The 22445-nt window shown below is 40.2% G+C and overlaps 1 protein-coding gene across 2 annotated transcripts in view; it reads right to left on the bottom strand.

The window, feature by feature from the left end:
* hipk3a (homeodomain interacting protein kinase 3a) overlaps positions 1 to 22445 on the bottom strand; it is a 41768-nt gene that overhangs the window by 6000 nt on the left and 13323 nt on the right. The window contains exons 5-16 of one of the 2 annotated variants that reach the window (XM_085780068.1): positions 13553 to 13676; positions 10379 to 10498; positions 8941 to 9027; positions 8566 to 8750; positions 7041 to 7206; positions 6371 to 6494; positions 6137 to 6231; positions 5149 to 5303; positions 4669 to 4830; positions 3546 to 3932; positions 2901 to 3047; positions 2097 to 2383 (exon numbers count right to left, since the gene is read on the bottom strand). In XM_085780068.1, the coding sequence (XP_085636194.1) occupies positions 2097 to 2383; positions 2901 to 3047; positions 3546 to 3932; positions 4669 to 4830; positions 5149 to 5303; positions 6137 to 6231; positions 6371 to 6494; positions 7041 to 7206; positions 8566 to 8750; positions 8941 to 9027; positions 10379 to 10498; positions 13553 to 13676 (2039 nt within the window). The remainder of the gene's footprint in view (positions 1 to 2096; positions 2384 to 2900; positions 3048 to 3545; positions 3933 to 4668; positions 4831 to 5148; positions 5304 to 6136; positions 6232 to 6370; positions 6495 to 7040; positions 7207 to 8565; positions 8751 to 8940; positions 9028 to 10378; positions 10499 to 13552; positions 13677 to 22445) is intronic. The other variant, XM_085780069.1, reaches the window with a different exon arrangement.

Below are 22445 nucleotides of genomic sequence, written 5' to 3'. Positions count from 1 at the left end.
GGTTGCAGCTAAATGGTGCACAGGAGAAAGATTTTGACAAACAAAACTCTCAGTCTCAGCCAACGCAGGCAAACCTGAAGGCACAACAAATATCTGGGGACCAGTGTATGAGCCTAACTTCTTAATGAGACTAAAGCAGCATCTGCACATGTAAACAAAAGTCTGCTTGTTTTAAGCAGAAATAGAAAGTTAACTGGAAAATAGGAGGCTCAATAGTTGAGCTACAACTTCCAACATCTGTAACATCTGACACAAAAATGTATCAACATTTCAAGTCCTGTTACCGATTTCTACATTTCAAACGTGACAGGAATGATGCAGAGCGCCATATAGATGAAAACCAAACAAATACAGGTGCATCTCAATAAATTAATATCATGGAGAAGTTTATTTATGTCAGTAATTCAATTAAAAAAGGGAAATAATGCATTAAATAGATCCATTACACACTTTATTTACTGAATTCCTAAGTTTATCTTTATTTTGTTTGTCTTTTTTAATTTTCTTTTCTTTCTCGAATATGTATGATTATGCTTTTGTGTTTTTGGTTCTTCAACATGTTTATGTTATTTACATAATAAAGGAACAAAATGAAATTGTGCCTTACTTACTTTTTTACATGTTCAAAAAAAGAAGTAAAAAAATATTGTATAGCTTATTGAAGACCTAAAATTCAGTATCTCAAATAATTTGAATATTATAAGACTTATTTTAAAACTTACTTCTTTTTTTAAAATTAATATGGAAATGTTGGCCTTCTGAAAAGTCCATTTATATGCTCTCAATACTTGGTTGGGGCTATTTGACTTTGAAAATTTGAAAATTGACTTTTCAATGATTTTCTAATTTCCTGAGATGCACCTGTACAATTACTTTCTACCTTGACATATGTTGTAGATACACATGTCATTTCATGGCAAGATGGCATTATGAACCCAGTAAACACAGGAAAATGACCTGTTTCAGATTTTGGTCCCAGTGCAACTCTTAATTTCTGAATTACACAACAATGTAAACAGTTGGCAATCTCCAATAAAACACAGCACCAGAAAACTAGACAATAAGATTCACAGGAGGTGTGGAAAGAGAGAGAGATGTTGTTGGCACTCAGAACAGGCCCCTGAGGAGCAAAGTTGATCCTTCGACCCTGATCTGCCTCAGTTTGCAAATTCACTCAGCCGTTAATATGAGAATGAAACACCTGGGGAGAACATGATGAGTGAAACTGACCACAGATCAGCGGCCTTAGGGCAACTTTTGTTGGAACCAGCAGAGAAAACATACCGATACCAAATGAAATGCATCCACCTTTCCCACCACTCAGCTCTGAACCACTGAGCCCATGTTCAGAAAATATGTTCACTGTTCTTCATTTGACGAGCTGACGAGAGGATCGAAAAAAGAGAGTGAGACGATGTGGCCGTAGCCGCCGTGATATGACGACCCCGCCGTTTCGTTAAATTTTTCTCATTGAAAAACTATACAAATGGCATTTAGATGATGTTCTGCATAAAAAATGAAGTGAAATAATAAAAAAAATCTGTTATAGTACCGGTAATCAACTGCTTATAGTGATCACATTGACTCTGGACCTACATGATCACTATAAGCGGTTTCCACTGTGTTTAGTTCCATCTTTGTACAATTTGCAACATTAGTTTTGTGAACATTTCTTTCATTACCAAGCAAATTGGTATGAAAACTGAAATGAATCAATATCGGTGAATCAGTATACAATAGCCAGCCCTAGTTCTGATGGTGGGAAAGTAATAAAGGAATAACTGCAGGAAACGTTAGCATTGCCTGCTGTGGATGCATCTCTAAGGTATCGGCGCTTCTCTGGTCGTCTCTTCATCACCTGTTAAAGCCTCTCTGACCCACTAGAGGGCGGTGAGGCCCTACCGCCGCCACATGACCTGCAACGCAGACACCGCCACAGCACAGGTGATGACCACATGACAGGTGGCAGCAAGGGGCACGTTTATGACAATCAAGTTCTCAGGATGTCAGTGAACAAACTATATTTTCATGTAAGCATCAACTCTCTCTTCATTTGTTATTAAAAAACAAAAAGAAAGGTTGAGCTTTCCACCGACCTGTTCTCTGGACGCGCTCCTCCATCCCCTGGCTGCTGTTGTTGTTCTGCACTCTCATTGGTGGAACGACCATCGTCCTGACGCCGCGGGGGCTCCTGCCCTGCACTGCAGGGGAAGGCAGCAGTGGCGCTACCACCATGGAGGCCAGAGCCGGACAGCTGTTGTGGTTGCTGTTGTCAAGGTAACGGTAGTGGCTGTTGTGGCCCCGCGGGGAGGTCGACGTGTCGGACGCGGGGGATCCTTCCACCGTGTCGCAGCCGCTCTCGTGGCCGTCGTCCTCAGACATGCTGAACAACAGAAAGAGAGAACGATTTAAACCTTTCAGAATTTCTGTTCTACTTGTAATGTCATCTTTATTTCTATTTTTTTTTATGACTATATTGTTGTTATTATTATCCCCCCCTTTCCGTCTTATGTACTTTAAACTGGGTCGAGAGGATTAGAGATGATGGAAGTCCCCTTGGTTATGTTTGTAAGTTATGTATAAAGTGTCGAGTGCATATAGATGGACATACTTTTCAACATTTCCATATTAAAATTGGTCTTTTGTAATATTCATTTTTTCATTAAATGTAAGCCATAAGCTGAACAATTAAAAGAAATTAAAGAAATAAAGACATTAAATGTTTCATTATGTATCTAATGTATCTATATAATTTATTAGTATCACTTTTTTAATTGAATTACTCACATAAATATACTTTTCCATCATATTCAAATTTATTGAGATGCACCTGTATACATTAATATTGTTGTATGTAACTTTGATATCTTTTATTTGAATGATTTTGACCAGACGAGTACCTGTTGGGTCTCTTGCACGGCGAGACAGAGGGGCTGGACTGGAGAGAGTTGGTGCTGAGGCTGCTGTCAGGGCTGCTGAGGGAACACACTCTCTCCATGGACACGGTGGTGTTTCTGCACGCCTCACACACACACTCCTCTTTGCACCTACCGACAGAAAAATGCAGCTTAATTTAAAATCTTAAATCTTATTTATTTTCTTTATTTAAATGCAAACAGTACATTGAATTAAGGTAATAACATTTAGAGACAAAGCAAAGAACTGTAGAGACAAAAAATAAATAAAGATAGAAATAATGTAGAAAAATAAGTAGACAAACACGTAGGTCAATAGTACAAAAGAAGAAAGAAAGAAAAAGACGCAAGACTATTTTCAATTAAACCGAGTTGTTTACAGTTTTAACAGCTTCTTTTTTTACTGCTCAACCTCTGATTTGAACACAAAGAAGTTAGTTTTTTATGTTTGAAAATGCACATTTGTGCACCGGTATGTAGAATTTAGCAAAAAGTAAGATCAGTTTCATAAGGATATATGCATCATTGTTCGTTCTTGTAATTAAAATCTGTATTGCCGCTATTGGAGTCGCTGCCTGTTCCAGAGGCTGAAAACGAATGATTACCGACACTGTGTTTGATGTTTCTCACCTGTTCTGACGGCATCTCTGGGGGTCTTCGTCCTCGTCCTCTCCGTCGGTCAACTCGCTGCGAATGCTTATCACGCTGGGGGCGGGGCTTGGCGTGTCGCCCATCAGGACCGCCACATCTCGCTGCTGCTGCTGCTGTTGTTGTTGTTGATTGGACAGTTCCAGCTGTCTGTTACCGTTGTTGGGCACCACCTCTCTGAAGCAGCTCACCTCCTCCTCTGCGTCGTCTTCCTCCTCGTCCGTGTTTTGGACCTCGAGCCGCCTGGTTTCCTCCAGAGGCGCCTCCCTCTGCGGCTGCTGCCTCACCGCCACCGCCTGCCCAACAACATCGGCCATCTTGGGGGTCCGACATGCTGATATGTGGATGTTACTGGAGTGGGTCAGGTTCCTTTAAACACACACACACAAAAAAATCAATATATCTATTTATTTATTAGCTGGTGCAGGATAATTAGAGCGTAGGATAGACAAGATTTATTATCAAAAGTAAAAACAGAAGGGGCGAACAACGCGTTTCATATGTTGCTTCATCAGATTCGCTCTTGATTGTCATCAGGTGTTACATTACGAGACGTTCATGCAAATTCATGCAAAATCTGATGAAACGCGTTTTTCGCCCCTTCTGTTTTAACTTTTGAAAATAAATCTTGTCTATCCTATTCTCTAGTGTGCACTGGACGTTTTTTGAATATTTATTTATTTATTTATTGTATAAGGACATTGCACATTAATAATATCAGCATTAAAAAAAAAAAAAGCAGATACACCAGAGTTAGTTAGCATTGTTGTTATTTTTCATCTGCTGTCCTCTGGCAGGTCACACAAAAGACTTCATTGCAAGGACACAAAACACAGAAGAACAGAAATAAAAGCAGACACAGTATTGACAAACAACAAAACAAAAACTCGACAGATAGAGCGAAACACAGAGACAAGGAAGCACAATAAACTGCTGCAAGAGGAGCTTTATATTACAAAGTGCATTCAAAACAAACAACAGAACACAAACTTGACAGACAGAGCAAAGCACAGAGACAAAGAAGCACAATAAAGTGCTGTAACGTCGACTAAAACATAAAACAGCAGTTTAGCATTAAAGACGCGTCTGAGACGCAGGATCTCACCTGTTGTGACTGTGTCTGTTCCTTTTATTGGCCGGCTGGGGCCACACAACATGAGCTATGCCGATGTTGATCGGCTGATGGGCAGAGAGCGCTGACATCTGATTAGTCAATAGAGGCTGCTGCATCACTGAGCTGTAGTGGTTGCTGTGGGGACGCACTTTCCTATTGAAAGATATAAAACAAAAAAGTGAGAAGAGGTGCAAGAGAAACATAATGCTGCAGTTGTACATATTATTTATGCACATGGAACAGCCCAGTTGAAAACCTGGCTTAACAAATACATGTATAGAAAACTGTCCAGCTGTGTTTATAATTGTATTTATTCATATTCCATTGAAGAAGTCTTGTTACAACAGAGTGGGAAAAGACACAGTTACTTCACTGAATACGACAAGTGAAGCTGACTAGTGGAAGTTTTTAAAAAATGGGGAATTTCCCAGATTTTAAGTGTTTGCATTACTCAAGAGTTTGGTGACTCACCCCCAGTCACTGATCCTTTGTGGGCCGGCTGTGGCGTCATTGGTTAGGGAGGATGGGGGCGGCGGAGGGGGGTGGGAGGGAGGAGGACCCACAGGAGTCATCTGCTGCCATGCTGCTGGGACGAGGAGCTGCTGCCCCCGGCTCGACCAGGCCTGCTGGAGGAGGAAAACCAGGAATCATTTTGTGATCATCTATTGATTTCTACCAGCTCTGCCAGATCTGAGCCTGTGGCGACCAGCTTCAATTACGATATATATATATTTTTTCATTCCACTATTGCTGTATTCACACAGTTTACAGTCGTTATTTATTATTTATGTCTAACAGTTCCATTTTTGCTGCAAACCCCCATACGCCCCTCATCTGTGCAATACTGTCTTAAAACTACCAACAATGTGTATATAATTCTATTCTTTTCTTGTAAATAACTGTATATATTTCTGAAAGGTTTTGGTAAATAACTATATGTTTGTCTTTTATCGTTTCTATTAAAAATAGAATAGAAGAACAGAAAATACTTTATTAATCCCTAGGAGGGAAATTTAGATCGTCCAGCAGCTTACTGTACATACCAATGATATGATATAAATTATATAAAATGATATAAAAAGTAAATGTGTATAACCTGACAAAAGGCATTGTGCATTTTGATGGCAGCAGGAATGAAGGATGTATAAAATGGATTATAACTCTATATTTGCATATTCTTCTACTTTTTTTTTTTTACCTTGTATGTTACAAATGCTACTGTAACAACCAAATTTCCCATATAAACAGTCTTATGTCCAAAAAAATCAATTCAACTAATACATTTGGATTTACATTAGTTCAAAAAGCGAACAGTTATTAAAGTAGTCAAACTCATGATCTTATATTTATTTTTTTTACACAAAGAATCCATAAATAAAACCTGAATTTAGTTTCATATCACATCTTCCACCTCGTTCTCGTCCATATGTCATCACACACACACACATGTGGGTCTTACCTGCGCTATCACGCCAGGCCTCACAGGTAGGGGCTGTATGGGAGGGGCCTGAGTTACCATGGGAACAGAATACCCTGCTGGTTGATTAAGGTTGCCTTTAAAAAGAAAAAAAAAGAGCAGACAAAGAACCCACATGTTTAATCATAACATCTTGTTGAAGTGGTGTGGCACTTTTGTTATTATAAGACACTAGTGATGACATCTTTGTGTGTGTGTGTGTGTGTGTGTGAATACCTTGCATGGTGGGAGGACAAAGAAGGAGGGCAGGTGGGAACGAGTCACTGCACCCAAACTGACCGTTCCCAGTTGTTAGAGCTATTCCTGGATGCAACACGGAGGAAGCCGACTGGGTTAGAGCCTGCATTAGGAGAGGAGAGCAGTGAGACAGAGGAGAGGAAATAAAGTGAAAGAGAGACAAAAACAAAAGTAGAGACATCGCAATTACATTCGAGCTTTTACTTGTTTTTTTTTTTACTTGACAATGATTGACAGCATCACATGTGACAGAAACACCAAAGACCTTTACTGTGAGATGATTTCATAGCACCTTTTCTCCAGCAGAGGGCAACATAAGGTCAACAGTACAGAGACGGTTCACCAAGATATTATGCAACCAAAGATTAAACATATTTATGGGCATGTATTTATGTTCTCTGTCCTTAAAAACTGGGTGTCACCAAGAGGCAAATGTGTAGTTGCTTAATGTTTGACTGGAATAATCCAGCGATTGCAGAGGCCCAATGGCACAGCAGTTAGCGTAGTCAAACAGGAACTGGCTGCGGTGTTTTTCTACCGCTGATATAAACTTTGACTGATGCATTGACTGACTACCAGGGCGGTATAACATGCCCGGAGACAGGAAGCCAAGAACAAGTACAAACATAACTCCAGTATCTTTGAGTACCTGAGTGTGGACTGGTATGTTGCTGTAACCCAGCGGGAGGCCGGAGGAGGCGGTGGGGGCTACGGGAGGCCTGGAGAAATGAATGGTGTTCTGGTTGAGAGCGTCGAAAACAGCGTTGGTGGGTCGGCTGTGGCACATGTCCATGATCCGGAAAGACGACTGCACACTGGAGGAGATCAGAGGAGTTGTTAAAGGAAGAAGAACTGAACTGTACTGTAGGTCTGGAGGTTCAGACTACTCTAAACCAAACTGAATTTATTTATTTATTTGGCCTTTATTTCCAACATGTAAGAGACTGACAGAAGACATAGACAAAGAAAAACATGCTCGAAAGGGAGTAGGAAGAAGTTAAAAACTGATCCTATCCCTTGTCCTTTTTATTATATTATTCTCTAATAATTATTGTCAATATTACTTATCAAGATATCAAAAAAATATATGTATAAAAATATAAAAATCTATTCTAATCTATTTGAAACCTACATCGGGGTTCCCACTCTTTTCTTTAAATAATTTTCCAGGACTTTTTGAGCTGCTACAGTATGACGGACATGTTACTACGCCATACACTAACACATCCCCCGTCCCATTCACGCTTTGGAGAAGTGTTGTTTTCGACAGCTGTACCTTATTTTGTGTATTTAACCAGTTTGTTTCTATGTTAATTCCTCACTCATCCCCAGTCTCATCCCCCGTCTGATTTAAAGATGTGCAGTCTATGGCTCTCACTTATCTATGAAATAATCTCTGACAAATTTATCATAGAACACCACAAAAACATGTTGTTTATGTTTTTAAACCACACCCATTACAGCTCTCTGCTGTTGATCCTCGCTAGGCACTTTTTTGGGAAAAGAAATCCTTAATGGGGTCGGAAAAAGTCAAACAGAGCTCTGGTAGCCGATTTCACAATGTAAAAAAATAAAATTTCCAGGGCATTTGACTTGACAGAGCTGTTTTCGAGGCAAATGCAGAGACTGCTTGCTGAAAAACTGCCCCCAACGAGAACGCACATCAGCGGTTTTGCATGAATTTACCTCTACAACAACTCTGTCTGGTAACGTTCTGTTATTATCTCATAGCGTGGTGAATGTGCAGGTCACAACTTGTCCACGAGAGCGTTTTGGAGTTGTTGGATTGTGTATTTGATGAGGGAAACCAAGAAATCCCATGAGCCTCCATAGCGTAGCTCTGAGCAGCTCGCGGCTCTGTTCTGCCGTTCTAAAAATAGCTTGCACCGACAATTAAAGGTAACGAACCTATTGCTAAGACTATAGGGATTATGGCAATGGGCCAATTTGCCAAAATGTTGAACTATCTCTTTAATATTCAGCCCATATGCATCTATATACAAGCCACATACTCCCTTATACAGGTGTACACATATGTACATGTAAATATACACCTTTGTCTTCCCCATGTATAGTGGTTGTTACTACAGTAAGGAGTAAATGACCAGAGTGACAACAACTAAGAATTTGCAAGCCAACACATTTTGTGACGGTGTCAGCTGCGGCAGCCTTACTGGTTACTATGTGGGTAGTCCAGCAGATGAGTCATGGTGAGGAAGGGATGATTGAGGACGTTGGAGGGAACCGTCCTGCCCTCGGCATCGATCAGCAGCATGGTCTTCAGCAGAGACACAAACTCCCTCCTGTCCGCTTTCTCTGCCTGCATGTCGCTGGTATCAGGAGTCAGCACCAAGTTCACCTGACGGATAAAGAAAACACTGCGTGAGAAACCACAGAGAGCGGCGGCAGCAGCGGTTTAATGTCGTAATCTATTAGGAAACACTGAGGAATTTAACTGATCAGTACCAGCTTTCAAAATATCTCTTTGAATAAACAGTTTCTGTTCTGGATCTGAATTTTTGGCCATAAACATGAAGAGTAGTACTCACATGTGCTATGTCATCCAGACAGCTGAAGATGTACTTTCTGGCCTCTTTGGATTTAAGTCCCGTCTCTTTCTCATGCTCCTCTGTCGTCTGGAGGAAGAACACAAGTATTAAGTGGAAGAATCCCAAGTATGAAGGTAGGGTGGATGAAGATTTGTTGTTCAAACACATGGACAGTGTGTTGTGTTCAACTCTTTAACTAGATTTGTCAGGTTTCAATAAAAAGGGAATGGGAACAGTCACTGTATGAAGATCAGATAAATACAGTCGGTGGGAGCGAACCATGTGTGTTCCCATGCAGATTTTGTGTGGTCAAGTGGGGTTCTTGCTGGGAAACTCATGCACAGATAAATATTAGTCTCACATTCATTTTAAAAATTTATTTGGAGTGAGCCTGGCAGGTAGTCTAAACACAGTTTCACATTTCCTTGAGCTTTCTTCGGGGTGTGGAGGCTTTTGTCCTGTTTTGAAAAGCTTATGCAGCTGTTTCCTATTGGGAAGGTCCTGTCGCTGCAGCTTCATGTGAGTTCTTTCCCACTCCCTACAACGGGCATGTTTGTGCTTTTTTCACTTCAGATTTCATCTTCCCCCATGCACTAGCATCGGTGACAATAATTTGTGGTTGACAAGAGGGTGTGTGCATTGTGTTTTCATACATATTTCTTATATTTCTTCAGATCAGGGCTTACTGACTGTCCCCCACTCTAGCTTAAAGACAAATGGTGATCGTGCTCTCTCTGGAATCTATCTCTCCCTCTATGTCTTCGGTCTGCAGGCTCTCTAGAAGTTTTTAAAATAAATCTGAAGACCTATCTATTCAAGCTTGCATTTATCTCTGCTTAAATTGCCAATCTGTTCTGTAGGGTCTTTTTCTGTGCGGCTCATGATTGTCTGCGTTTATCATGAGGTTGTTGACAGTTGTTAACACTCATCATTGTGTGGGAACTGTAAACTGTTGTTTCCTGTTGTATAACTTGCTCTTTGAATTGTAATTTTGTGAATTTTATTTCTGTGAAAGGTGCTATACATATAAATGTATTATTATATTTGTGTGTCGCATGCAGGGCTCCTAAACGGGGAGCATTTTGCTCCTGACATTTGAGACAGTGCAAGAAAAGTTTTTCATCTACTTGCGCATGTGAAACCAGTAAATTTGCCTTTTTTTTTAAACACTGGTGAAATGTGAAAGGAAGACTGAAAGTATCTGGTATCTGTCATTACAGGTGTCAGGCCAATGTGTGTGTGGATCATGAATGAAAAGGAAATGTGAATATTTGAGTTGGTGCGCCCCTAAATTTTCCGCTTGCGCTCCTAAAATTTTTTTTAATTAAAAGTTATTGGCCACTGTGCTCCCAGTAAGAACTGTTAAGTCTCAAACCCTGGCATGCATGTTACTTATACTATGTATAAATGCGTCTTTTTGTGAATTGTGTGCAGTTACTTTTATTCTCCAGGAGGCGTAGGGAGAGTCAGACTCTTTGGAGAAGAAACGAGAAGTCTTGGTCCCCTTGTTGAGCAGGTGCTCAGCAGGCAGGCCCTGAGTCTGAGAGATGTACCGGATCTAAGGAGGAGGAAGAAGATGAAGGTAAAAGAGGGGGAGGAGGAGAAAATGTGAGGGAAAACGTATGGGAGAGGATGTAAAGAAAAATGGAGGTGGAGAAAGCAAAGACAAAAAAATGGGTTAAATCAAAACCACTTAGCTGAAAGTAAAATGAATGTAATTTTTTCCATTTTTATTGCCAAGTTCCCTTCAGCTGACGCAATCTAAACATGTATAACGCTGAACTCTCCCCACCACATGTTAACTTATGTTATACACTGAGACCATAACAGCTGTGGAGCGTCTTGTTATCTAATACAGCAGCTAATGTTGAATTCCTGCACTTCAACCTTTAGTGCTCTGCCAGACTGACATAGTTCGAGCACTTCACAGGCTCAAGGCGGATGCAGCGTGAAAGCCGAACACACAGAAATGGGGGGAGTCAAAGGTCATCAACATTTGTCAGCAGATTTTGTAGCTCGTTTAACAAATAATGTCACACACACTGAAGACTGACTTCATGGTGAAAGAGAGGAGCATTATTGATCTAAATTAAAGTATTAAACGACAGCATGGCTTCATGAGGCTGCTTTTCTTTTGCCGCCACATGTCCCATCATATACACACCTGATAGTAAACCTACTGCAACGTAAAATACAACTTTTTATATATTTAACATCTCCATTTAAAACAGTTTTAAATGGAGACGACAGGTTTTTACAAGTTTGATCAACTCACAGCCCATAAAAATGTATTTCTGCCATTAATCCATTTCTTCTTATTTGTAATTTTCAAGCACGGTTTGATCTTTCACTGTGTCGATGATTATTATTATTAATCGTTATCTTGATCTTGCTGTGAATCTGTATCTCTTTAAAAGTATGTTTTCTTGTTTTTTGTACTGCTGCTTGACCAGGACATCCTTGGAAAAGAGATTGTTAATCTCAATGGATCCTTCTTAGATAAATAAAAGGTTACAAAAAAAAAAAGCAAGTTCCTCCTCTATGAACTGAACCATCTTCGAACCAAATTTCCAGAGAGTTCACTCAACTTTCTGGTCAGACCTGTCTTGATAATAATAAAAAAAAGAAAGAAAGAAAATACTCCAGAAATTCCATGACCAGTGGAAATCCTACAGCTCGGTTTTACAGTGTGTGTGTGTGTGTGTGTGTGTGTGTGTGCGCACATGAGCACACGTGCACATGTCTACGGCCCAGAACAAACACACTGACTGGCCAGAGGGCACTGGACTGAGAACCTGCTGATGGTGCACTGAACGCTCACCAGTGTGTGTGGTGTGTGTGTGGGGTGTGTGTGTGCACATGTCTACCATCAGGCTTATGTTTATAAATACATTTTGCTGTGTAGAGTGGAACTGCAGTGAGCCTTGGCACAGCACTGCATGCTTTTGGGGGATCAATGTGCACGCGTGAGTGTGCGCCCTGGCATGGCCCTGTGATACAACAGAGCTGTCACTGCTCAGCGAAGCTCTATCAGCCACGATCTCTGACCGATGATTGTTCAAACTGCTCGCTGCTGCTGGACGCACGAGTGACACGTCGCCAAAAAAAAAAAACTCCACAAACAGATGCATGCACACTGCACAGGCATTAAAAACTGAGTCGTCCCACCAAACAAGCCATCAACTCTTTAAAAAATGTTAATGAAGGAGAAATGTTTGGTGCTGCTGGCGGACTATGTACTATGGAAATGCAGCCAATTTCAAACATTTAGTTTGGCAACGACGGCCAAACAAGCTGCGTAGATAGACAGACAGATGCCCATAAAAGGTCAAATATCATTTTCTTCCAACACAATAAAAGTCGAGACGCGACAATACCAGGATGTCCTAATGTCTAAACTCATACACTGAAAACATGACGGGCCTGATTCTCCACAGAGGAGCCTACGGCCAGAGACGGGAGCTAAGCCTGCGCTGGTCTGTGAATGTGGCGCGGGCCTTTTCCCATGCTCCCTCTCCCTCGCTGGGGGAGTCCATTTAGAGTCCCAGTAGTGCAGTTCAGACCGCACAACCCTGTGGGAAGATAATCACACATTGCCAAGAACAATTTCCTGATTCACTCAGGCCAGATTAGCATTAGGTGGATTTCATGCTGGATTTGTTGGACTTCAGTCATACAGCGAGAGGGAGATCAGGGAGCAATAACAAATACAGGTTTAACTATATAATGAACATACTGATGAGTTGCAGCTACTGGAAAAACTGCAGTTTAATTCATCCACATCTCAAGTTACTGTAATATTGTTTGGGCAAGCAGCACATATCCTACCAATTTACAGAAATTATTCATCACACAAAAAGAAATCAGTCAGATTAGCCACCTCCTCTAATTACTTGTCTCCATCCGCCCATCTATTTAAGAAACTTATGACATTCATACACTTCAATCTTGCATATGCGTTTATAAACATATTCATCTTCCACATTTTCTTCCCAAATATACATACTTATAATGTTATTTAGACTCTTTTTATGTTGTGAAAGTTGATTGTGTCTACTGATTTAACTTAGTTTTTTGGTTCGTTTTTTACACAATAGGAAGTTATCGTTACCTTGTTATCAGACGAAGGCGGAAGACTCTGTTAAACTGTTAACAAGGTAACGATAACTTCCTATTGTCTAAAAAGCGAACCAAAAAACTAAGTTAGACTCTTTTTGTCATAATAAAGCACTTGTATTGCTTTCTTTTTCTTGTTGTTGTTGTATTGTTTCTGAATTTCTGAAGTTTCTTGAATTGAATCTTTGCATATTTTTCTGGGAGGAACTTTGTATAAGCCCATTTAGGGTTTTTAAACTCTCCTGCACTTACTGTTTGTGTTTTAATTCTGTTTTTATAATTGTCCTTGATTTTTATAGTGCAAATAAATAAAACTGAAACTAAAACTATAGCACAGTGAACTATAATCATCCTAATCTTAGAAAATGTAATTAATTTCTGTTTATTTCCTCAGGAAGGGGATACATCTATAGGGTCTCTCCTTTATGGAGCCAGTGAGTGAGTGATATAGTGGCTGTTGCTTCTTGTACATGTGCGAGAGTGAGAGAAATCTTACCTGGTCGTACTCCAGCGCTCCGGGGTAGAGAGGCCAGCCCAAGAAGAGCTCAGCTATCACGCAGCCCAGTGACCACATGTCTATGGCCTCACAAAATGGCAGGCCCAAAATAATCTCTGGAGCCCTACACAGAGAGGGAGAGAAGAGAGAAGCGGCAAAAGGTTACGTCTGGAGTCGGTCACCATGTATAATCAGAGACCAGTCACGCGGTCACAGCCTGGAGGAGGACAACATGTTGTCTGTGATTTCAAAGACTTCATGCTGCAGCTGAAAAAGATCGAGCGGACAGGAAACATGTCTGGTGAAAACGAAAAAGGCCGACTCTAGGCTGCATGGCGATGGCGGCATCCATCACTGTCGAACATAAAGCCCCAGAGCTGAAGCATTTCAGGTGGCGCAAGGTGCGAAACACCTGATGTAGCAGGATGATGTAGTAATGACACTGAAGACAAGTAGTGGCAGATTTGTGGAGACTGATAACAGACAGTCTGACATTTCAGTGGTGGTTACTTGCTGGAAAGTGAAAGGTAATATTTAGCAGCGCTGACTCTGTTGATTAATATTGAACAAGATTACCCAGTGTTTTCATGCTCAGCCTCAAACTTTGCACTGTGTCACCAACAAGAAGAGTTTGGCTTCTCTTTTTAAGGAAGTAAAATACAAATAATCAGGTGGCAGCAACATATCGACAATCAACATCACCAAAGAGGACAAAAACAAAACAAAAACTAAAAAACAAACAAGCTAAAACAAGACGGCATAAAACAACAGAAAGGTATCCAAACAAAATGACACCAAAATCAAAAACTAACAAGTATTGACACCTGCAAACATGAGGATCCTATCTAACCTTCTGCTGCTAGACACTGCACTGCCACAGAGCTTTTCATTTTCTTTTTATTGAGCATTAACAATATGATACATAGATACACATACAGGATCACAATGCTCATATTTATATTTTATATATATTTTTATATTGTGTCAGGTTGCTAAACCACAAATACACTTTGGATGGATTTTTTGATTTCCAATGTAATAGAGCTGATAGTTTTAATAACTTTTTTTTTTCTCACCACCCCTAAAGCTTCAATGCACTTTTTGGGTAACACATGAATGCTCATTAGTATGTGGTTTATAAACACAGATAAAAATGTTTTACTCATCATTGATAAGAGCTTACTGTATTTATAAACTACATACTAATTAGTATTCATGCGTTATAAATGAAGAATTCAGTATTTATTAACGCTGAACTAATAGTGTGTACTTATTATAAACTGTTACCAACTTTTTCTATCCTTCTGTGTGATTCTGGTAATCGGTATGGTTTGGTAATGTTTTCAGTGGCCTGCAACAACACCACATACCACAGCCTCCAGAGTGACAACACACTCTAGTCAACACCTTTCTCAACAAAAACTGAAAGAAAAAAAAAAAAAAAATCTATTGTGGCGGTTCTGTTTTGAGTTTGTTTCTACTCTGGCTCTTACATAAGATTTGATTTTTACAGAGAAAAAACTTGAATAAAGCTCATTGTGTCTGTGCAAGACATGATGGTCTGTCATCAACAACAACAGGGTATCCCGGGACCTCACACTGCACATTACACCCTTCTCATGACGTGCACGCTGCGTTACTGCAACAATGAGCTAAATCTCTTCCAACGAAAAGGACTTTGCCACTTATGCAATTCAAATGGGACTAGTAATCTTGCAGCAGTAAGTGTGTGTATGAAAAAACAATGGGCTATTAAGGCCTGGACACAGCAGCTGAGCAACAGCGCTGTAAATAGTAACCACTGCTATGATGATGGTGATGATGATCACAGGGGGAAACGACTGTTGCCAAGCAACTACCATAATGTAGCAGTGTTAACGTTGCTCATCGTTTCTCTGTGTGTGTGATTGAATCTCTAAGTGTGGATCTATGGAAGCGTGATGCACGCAGACACTGAGCTCGTCTCTCAGTACAGACGATTAAAGGCCTTCTGCCCTCAGAGAGGAAATTACACATTGCTATTTCCTACAGCTCCTTCAAGAGGAAGAAGTCGGGTTATGCAAGACAGACAGAAGAAAAGGAAAAAAAAACAGCCTGGGGGGGGGGAGTTGCCTCAAACATGAACAGAACAATCCTGCAAAACGGCCTGGGACAATGATTGTGGTTTTCCAAGTTTTAAGAGAGTTTTAAGTGCTTCAATCAAACAAAAGCTGACTTGCACAAAGAAACACGTCAGACCTCACAACAAGACGCTGTTTACATAACATTTTCTAACACGTCTGAAGCCAGCACTGTTATAATAATGATACATTTAAACACTTATCATGGGAAAATAACACGATATGAATGACGATATGAAAATCATTCACTCGTTTACAGAGAAAAGGGAGAAAAGTAATAAAATACGATATCATGTGTGAGTAAACTGCACAACGGCTCATTGTTACACAATTTAAATATTTCTTTTATTACACATCTTTGCTTAACTTGCACTGCAACAAATTTAGGATGAACCAAGGCCAAGTTAGGCAACTGCTCAGTATTACAAAAACCTAAAAACCAATGTACCAAGATGACTTGGAAACAAACACGGTACGGTTTTAGTTGTAACTGCACTTTAGACGCTGTTGTTGTTGCTGCATGTTTGAGGTATGAAAACAGGAGGGAACAAGCCTTAATGTGAAAATTGATACTGCAATATTCTTCTTAAAAAAATGATGTAAAGATATTTAACATTGCGCTAACAGCAACATTAACAGTGTTTTGAGTTCTCACTTGTAATAACACGCCATCATGTTCCCATTTCTCCACGAGATCAGAGTCAACTGCAGGTGATCAACAGATAAGCCGTTTGGTAACTTCTTCGTTACGTCGGTCGTCGCCCGTTTTATTTTTGTGTTTTGTTTTGGGGTTTTTGTCAGCGTTGTTAGCATTGAGAGTCGTATCATTCTGGTTAGATAAAAGTTAAATGGATAAATAACACTGTACACAAACACAGGCTTATGATAAAGCTTTCCATTATACTGTAGTAGGCCCATGGCAAAAATAAACAAACATGTACACAAACACACACACACACACACTGCTGTGGGAAAGGGGATTAAAGCAGACAAAAAATAAACCTAAAGGACCCAGTGTGTGTGTGTGTGTGTGTGTGTGTGTGTGTTCCCAGCTATACTGCCAGTCATAAAAGCGACAGCAATGGCCCCAGCTTTCCAGAGCTGTAACAGCTCATCACATAACACACGTCTAACACACTCCCATACCCACACACACACACACACACTCTCACACACACACACACACACACACACACACACACACACACACACACAGGTGTTTGGCAGCCAGACCAGGTTCCAGAACTAACTAGTCAGACTAGAGAGTCGCAGTTACAACAAGAACAAACGCTGCAGACTATAAGGTCAACACACACACACACACACACACACTGCTGCAACAGAAATAACTGCAGATAAACAACAAGTGTGTTTATGTTACTGGGAGCGATGATGTTAAACATGAAGAGGAGACAGGACAGGAGACACAGTGCAGGACAGTTTTTACACCTGAACACGCCTGAAGCCGATCCGTCACTGATCACATCTCAAACACTTCTCAGTTTGCCTAAAGAGGATGTGATGTTTTTCTTTAACCTTAAAGTGATTAAATACAAATTGTAGAAGATACAATCATCATTTCACCAAGAGAAAGCAAACCTGTCTGGTGTAGGGATGTCACAATTAACCACGGTATTAAAAGCCACAATTAATCAAATCATAAAGATTCTTAAATACCGTCACTTTCCCCCCCCCAAAAAAAGATTATTGTCAGAACCGTATCGGCAGATGTACGCCAGAGCAAAGGTAAATGCACAGATACCGGTCCATTTACCTAATGTAACATTGAATTGGTAGTTTGGGAAATTTAAATGTTAGTGTGTCATTTGTAATAAAAAAAACTGAAAATGATTAAAATAAACTTAAATATGTGGTATAGATGACAATTAATGACTTGAATATTTCAAACATTTCCCCTGGGGATCAATAATTGGTCTTTTCTTTACGAGACAGAGTTGTTTTAGAGGTAAATTCATGCAAAATCACTGATGCACGTCCCAGTCGGGGGCAGTTTTTCAGCAAGCAGTCTCTGAATTTGCCTCTAAAACAACTCTGTCTCCGTAACTTTTCGTTATTATCTCATAGCGTGGTGAATGTGCAGGTCACAACTTGTCCACCAGAGCGTTTTGGAGTTGTTGGATTGTGTATTTGATGAGGGAAACCAAGAAATCCCATTAGCCTCCGTAGCGTAGCTCTGAGCAGCTCGCGGCTCTGCTCTGCCGTTCTAAAAATAGCTTGCACCGACAATTAAAGGTAATGAACCTACTGCTATGACTATAGGGGTTATGGCAATGGGCCAATTTGCCAAAATATTGAACTATCCCTTTAAAGTATTTTGTGTAAATTATTGGTAACGTAATTATATTTTGACTGTATTTGATGTTACACATTCATAGTGTTGAAAAAACCGTGATAATCGTAATACTGTGATTATTTCTCTATAATCATGACATCCCTAGTCAGGTCATTTGTATTGTTTGTATAATGTAGATTTACAGTAAAATACAGTACTATATAATGTCACTGAGTTCAAGATGAAACCCTAAAACAGTCTGGGTGGGAAGATAGTTTGGATTTTAAGGTCAATCTATTATTTCCTCTTTGTTCATTATGATTTGTTAAATATGTGCTAAATAAATAATGGATCTTTAATCTGTGTGTGCTTGTTTCCACTACTAAAAATGTTTGCACAGCTGCAACACAAATTCATTTAGTCTCTATTTATGCTGCTGCTCTTTAAGACTAATGAACTGATGTGTGATTTCACTTAAAGGCTGTCAGTGACTAAAAACAGTTGGCCTACATACGGTAATACTTGCTCACAACAAGGGCCTCTGTGATCCAGGAGAAGAAAAAAAAAACGGGCGGAGGACTTGGCCACATGACAACAACAGGCAATGAGGCAAGCAAAGCAACAAGTAAATAAATCAATAATAAGACCACAGCAAAATACCACAATGACTGCACGGAAACTTCATCTTCTCACACAATCGCGCCTGAACCTGAATCAATGGTTCAAACAAAGTCAATGACTGTACAACGAGCAGCATTCATCATATATAAACTTCCCCACAGCAACAACAACAACAAAAAGAAAGAAGATAAAAAAGTCCCTGGTTTCTTTTGAGATTCATATTCTCATCTCATTTCTTGAAACTGACAGTGTGTGTCTGTCACCACTGGCACCGGTGTGAAAACACCTACTGTATATATGTGACAATAGAGCGACTGTACAGTACAAAATCACACCTACATATAAAAAAAAAAAAGAAAAAGGGCCTTAAACAAACCACGACCTGTCCAAATCTGTGTGAGTGTGCTAAGTCGATAGCCGTCTCTTCCTTCCACCTGATCGGCTTTGCTAAATTATTCACGTTGTAGCACACTGCTCCATTTTCATTGCAAAGGGAGGAGGTGGTGGTGGTGGTGGTGGTAGTTTTTTTTTTTTTACGTCAATGCCCTCCCACCCCCACCTCCTGCAGCGCCACAGGACGGAAGAAGAGTCACCTCACCAGATGCCCCTGCTGTGTCAGGTTACCACGGCAACAAACACATCAGTGCATGACAAAGACAAACAATGAATAGCTTCTGCCACAGATGTCCTTCTACAAGAGTAACACACTGACAAAAAAAAAAAAAAAAAAAAGAAAGCTCAGGTCATGGAGGAGGTCAAAGTCGTATTACCTGCTGGTTTCGCAAGATTTAAGCACAAATGCTTAACATGCAGGTGAGGTGACCGAGCAGGAATTCAAGCCACAAAATGTGACGCCGACCTGTTTGGCTGCAGGTGAACAGGTGAACACAAGTCAAGATTCAAGAAGACACTCAAGAAAAAGGTGTCATCGTGCATAAAGAAATCATATTTTGAGCAACTTATTACCTGCTTTTAATAGGTTTTTATCCCATTTGTTGTACTAATTATAAAGGGATTGTTTGTTGACAGTGTAGTGTAGTTTGACTTAAAGGAATAGTTCAACATTTTGGCAAATTGGCCCATTGCCATAATCCCTATTGTTTTAGGATTAGGTTCGTTACCTTTAATTGTCGGTGCAAGCTATTTTTAGAACAGCGGAGCAGAGCCGTGAGCTGCTCAGAGCTACGCTACAGAGGCTAATGGGATTTCTTGGTTTCCCTCATCAAACTCATCAAATACACAATCCAACAACTCCAAAACGCTCTGGTGGACAAGCTGTGACCTGCACATTCACCACGCTGTGAGATAATAACAGAACGTTACCAGACAGAGTTGTTTTAGAGGTAAATTCATGCAAAACCACTGATGCACGTTCCCGTCTGGGGCAGTTTTTCGGCAACAGTCTCTGCATTTGCATTTAAACAGCTGTACCTGTGTCACTTCACTTTATTACACATAACTTAATTCATGGACATAAATGTTTGGATTTCTTTGTATATGTGCATTATTCGGGTTGTTGCCGACATCTGGTGAAAATTTCTTGTCAATAACTCGATTAGAAATATATTTTCTGAGAAAAACTTTAACGCATTCAATACTTATTTTCCCTGCTGTAACTTGGGTTTGGTATTTCTTTTTGGCTAACCAAACCAGAGGGAGTGTGTAGAATACTTTGTTCTTTAATTTGCTGCAGAATAAAACCTGACCAACTTGAATCAGCATTAACTTGAACACTCTTATTAACATGTTAACACACCACCCTTCGTTTACTGGGCATGCTACCACCTGAGCCTGCATCACTCCAGTGAGTGAGTCACAAATATGGCTACACCCATGTGCAGCCACAACTCAGGAAACTCAGCAAACTTTATTAAAAATGAATATCTTGCACTGTGCAGTTTATATAAAAGGCATTACTATTTGATGACATGCCACAGAAACAAGGTAGAAACAAATGACAGAACAATAACAAATTTAAAAGGTACTGACACAACAGGTCAACCTGAGTTGGTAGCACTCCCGCAAAATGGCCTCCCACTGCTCTGAAACGGATGGCGGACTGAAATTCCACATTAACACAAAACAGCTCCATCTATATTTGCCATACGCAAACTGAGTGGGGATCGACCGATATGTTTTTTTCAGGACCGATACCGATACCTATTGTCAGTAATCAACGAAATTGACAACCAATATTTTAGAGCCGATATTCATTTGCAGTAAAAATGTCAAAATAGTGTCAAAATTTAGAACAACACACCTGGGATTTGACTGAATACAGTATTCTGTTTGTTTCTCACTGTGAATATTGGTGATCGAAAGACCTTAAATTTTTGTAGAATAACACAAACTCCAACACAAATCTTGGTTCAGTGGCGACTGTGGTCAGGACATTGTCACACAGCCAAGACTGGTGAGTTTAGGTAGAGAAATGGTAGCATCAGAGCCAAAGGAGTGTGTTTTAAAATACATTTATTTTATCAGTTATAGGTGAAAAAACAGCCAATACCGATTATCAAAAAAAATCGGAATATCGGCCAATATTATCGACCATGCCGATAATCGGTCTAGCCCTATAACTGAGCACATTATTAGAAACACTATAGTAGTGGGCCAGGCCTACATTTGCTTTCAAAAGCAGCCTCTATTTTTTTTTTTTTTGGGTCATGGGTTTCACAAGATTTTTGAGAAAGCATTCCTTCTGGTCCATGTTGACGCAATTGCATCACATCATTTCCGCTGATTTATCAGTTGAACATTCACGCTGCTTTCATCTCTTGTTCTGTCACATCGAAATGCTGCTCACTGCTCTATTGAGTCAGATCTGAGAGACTGTGTGGAGGCCACAGAAGTTCATTGAACCTACCGTCACGTCACAGTCATAAAAACCAGTTTGAGACGATATTTGCTTTGTGACTTTGGGGCATTTTCCTGGTGGAGGTTGGTTTTCAAGAGACGGTAGCAGCACTACTCAGCCTGTGGCAATCAAACCAGGATTGATTGGTATTCAACTTTATTAAATTCAAGTCTTTTTTTTTTCCTTCTGCAAAAGCCGGCCCAAATGTGTTCTTCTGCTTTTCCTCTCACCACAGATGTACAAAGTGGTTATCCAGGTTAACTTAGAAGGGTTTTCCCCGGGTTAAAATTAGGTAGTGGTGTTACCCAAGTCATATTTGTCATAATAACTATCACAGGCTTCATCAATTAATTGTTTTGAGCACTGGGTCTTTTGTATTTTAAGCTATTCTCATAGGACAATGAATACATTTCAAAAACAAGGCAACTCTACTCTACAACATGCCACTGCTGGTAAACAAACCTTCACCAACATCAATAAACATGAAGAAAGTGGATCGAATGCGGTCTGGTGTTGGGTCCGTGTATCGAAACAACAAGATCAGTTCCACTTCACGAGGCAGTGACGGATGCAAACCTGCATTTTTAATATAGTTTTACATTTTGCTGAGTTTAAGAACAAACCTCGGTTTTTTAAAGTGTTTTTTGCAGCAAAAGCCACATTTTTGGTAATGCCACTAACTAGGCTTCTGGAAAATCCAGGGAAAACCCCAAAAGTTGTTAAAAAAGAAAAGAAAAACTCACTCAACCCACTGTGGTGAGGCCAGGGTTTCTTAACAGCCTCACTATGGTAACAATACAGTGCATCCATTATATAATCCCCAGTACTGGAGATGAGGAGACATTGTGTCCCCTGCAAAACCACTCTCCTGATAACCTGACGTTTAAACAAACTGACGCACGTACACACACACACACACACACACACACACACACACACACCCACCCCACAAGTAGGACGGACACGCTGCTCTGGGATTTGAATGACATAATCATATAGACG

This window comes from Trachurus japonicus, chromosome 6 (genome assembly GCF_045865225.1).
Source record: "Trachurus japonicus isolate A0001 chromosome 6, Traja_1.0".
Lineage (NCBI taxonomy): Eukaryota > Metazoa > Chordata > Actinopteri > Carangiformes > Carangidae > Trachurus > Trachurus japonicus.
This window is presented reverse-complemented; position numbering and strand designations above follow the sequence as displayed.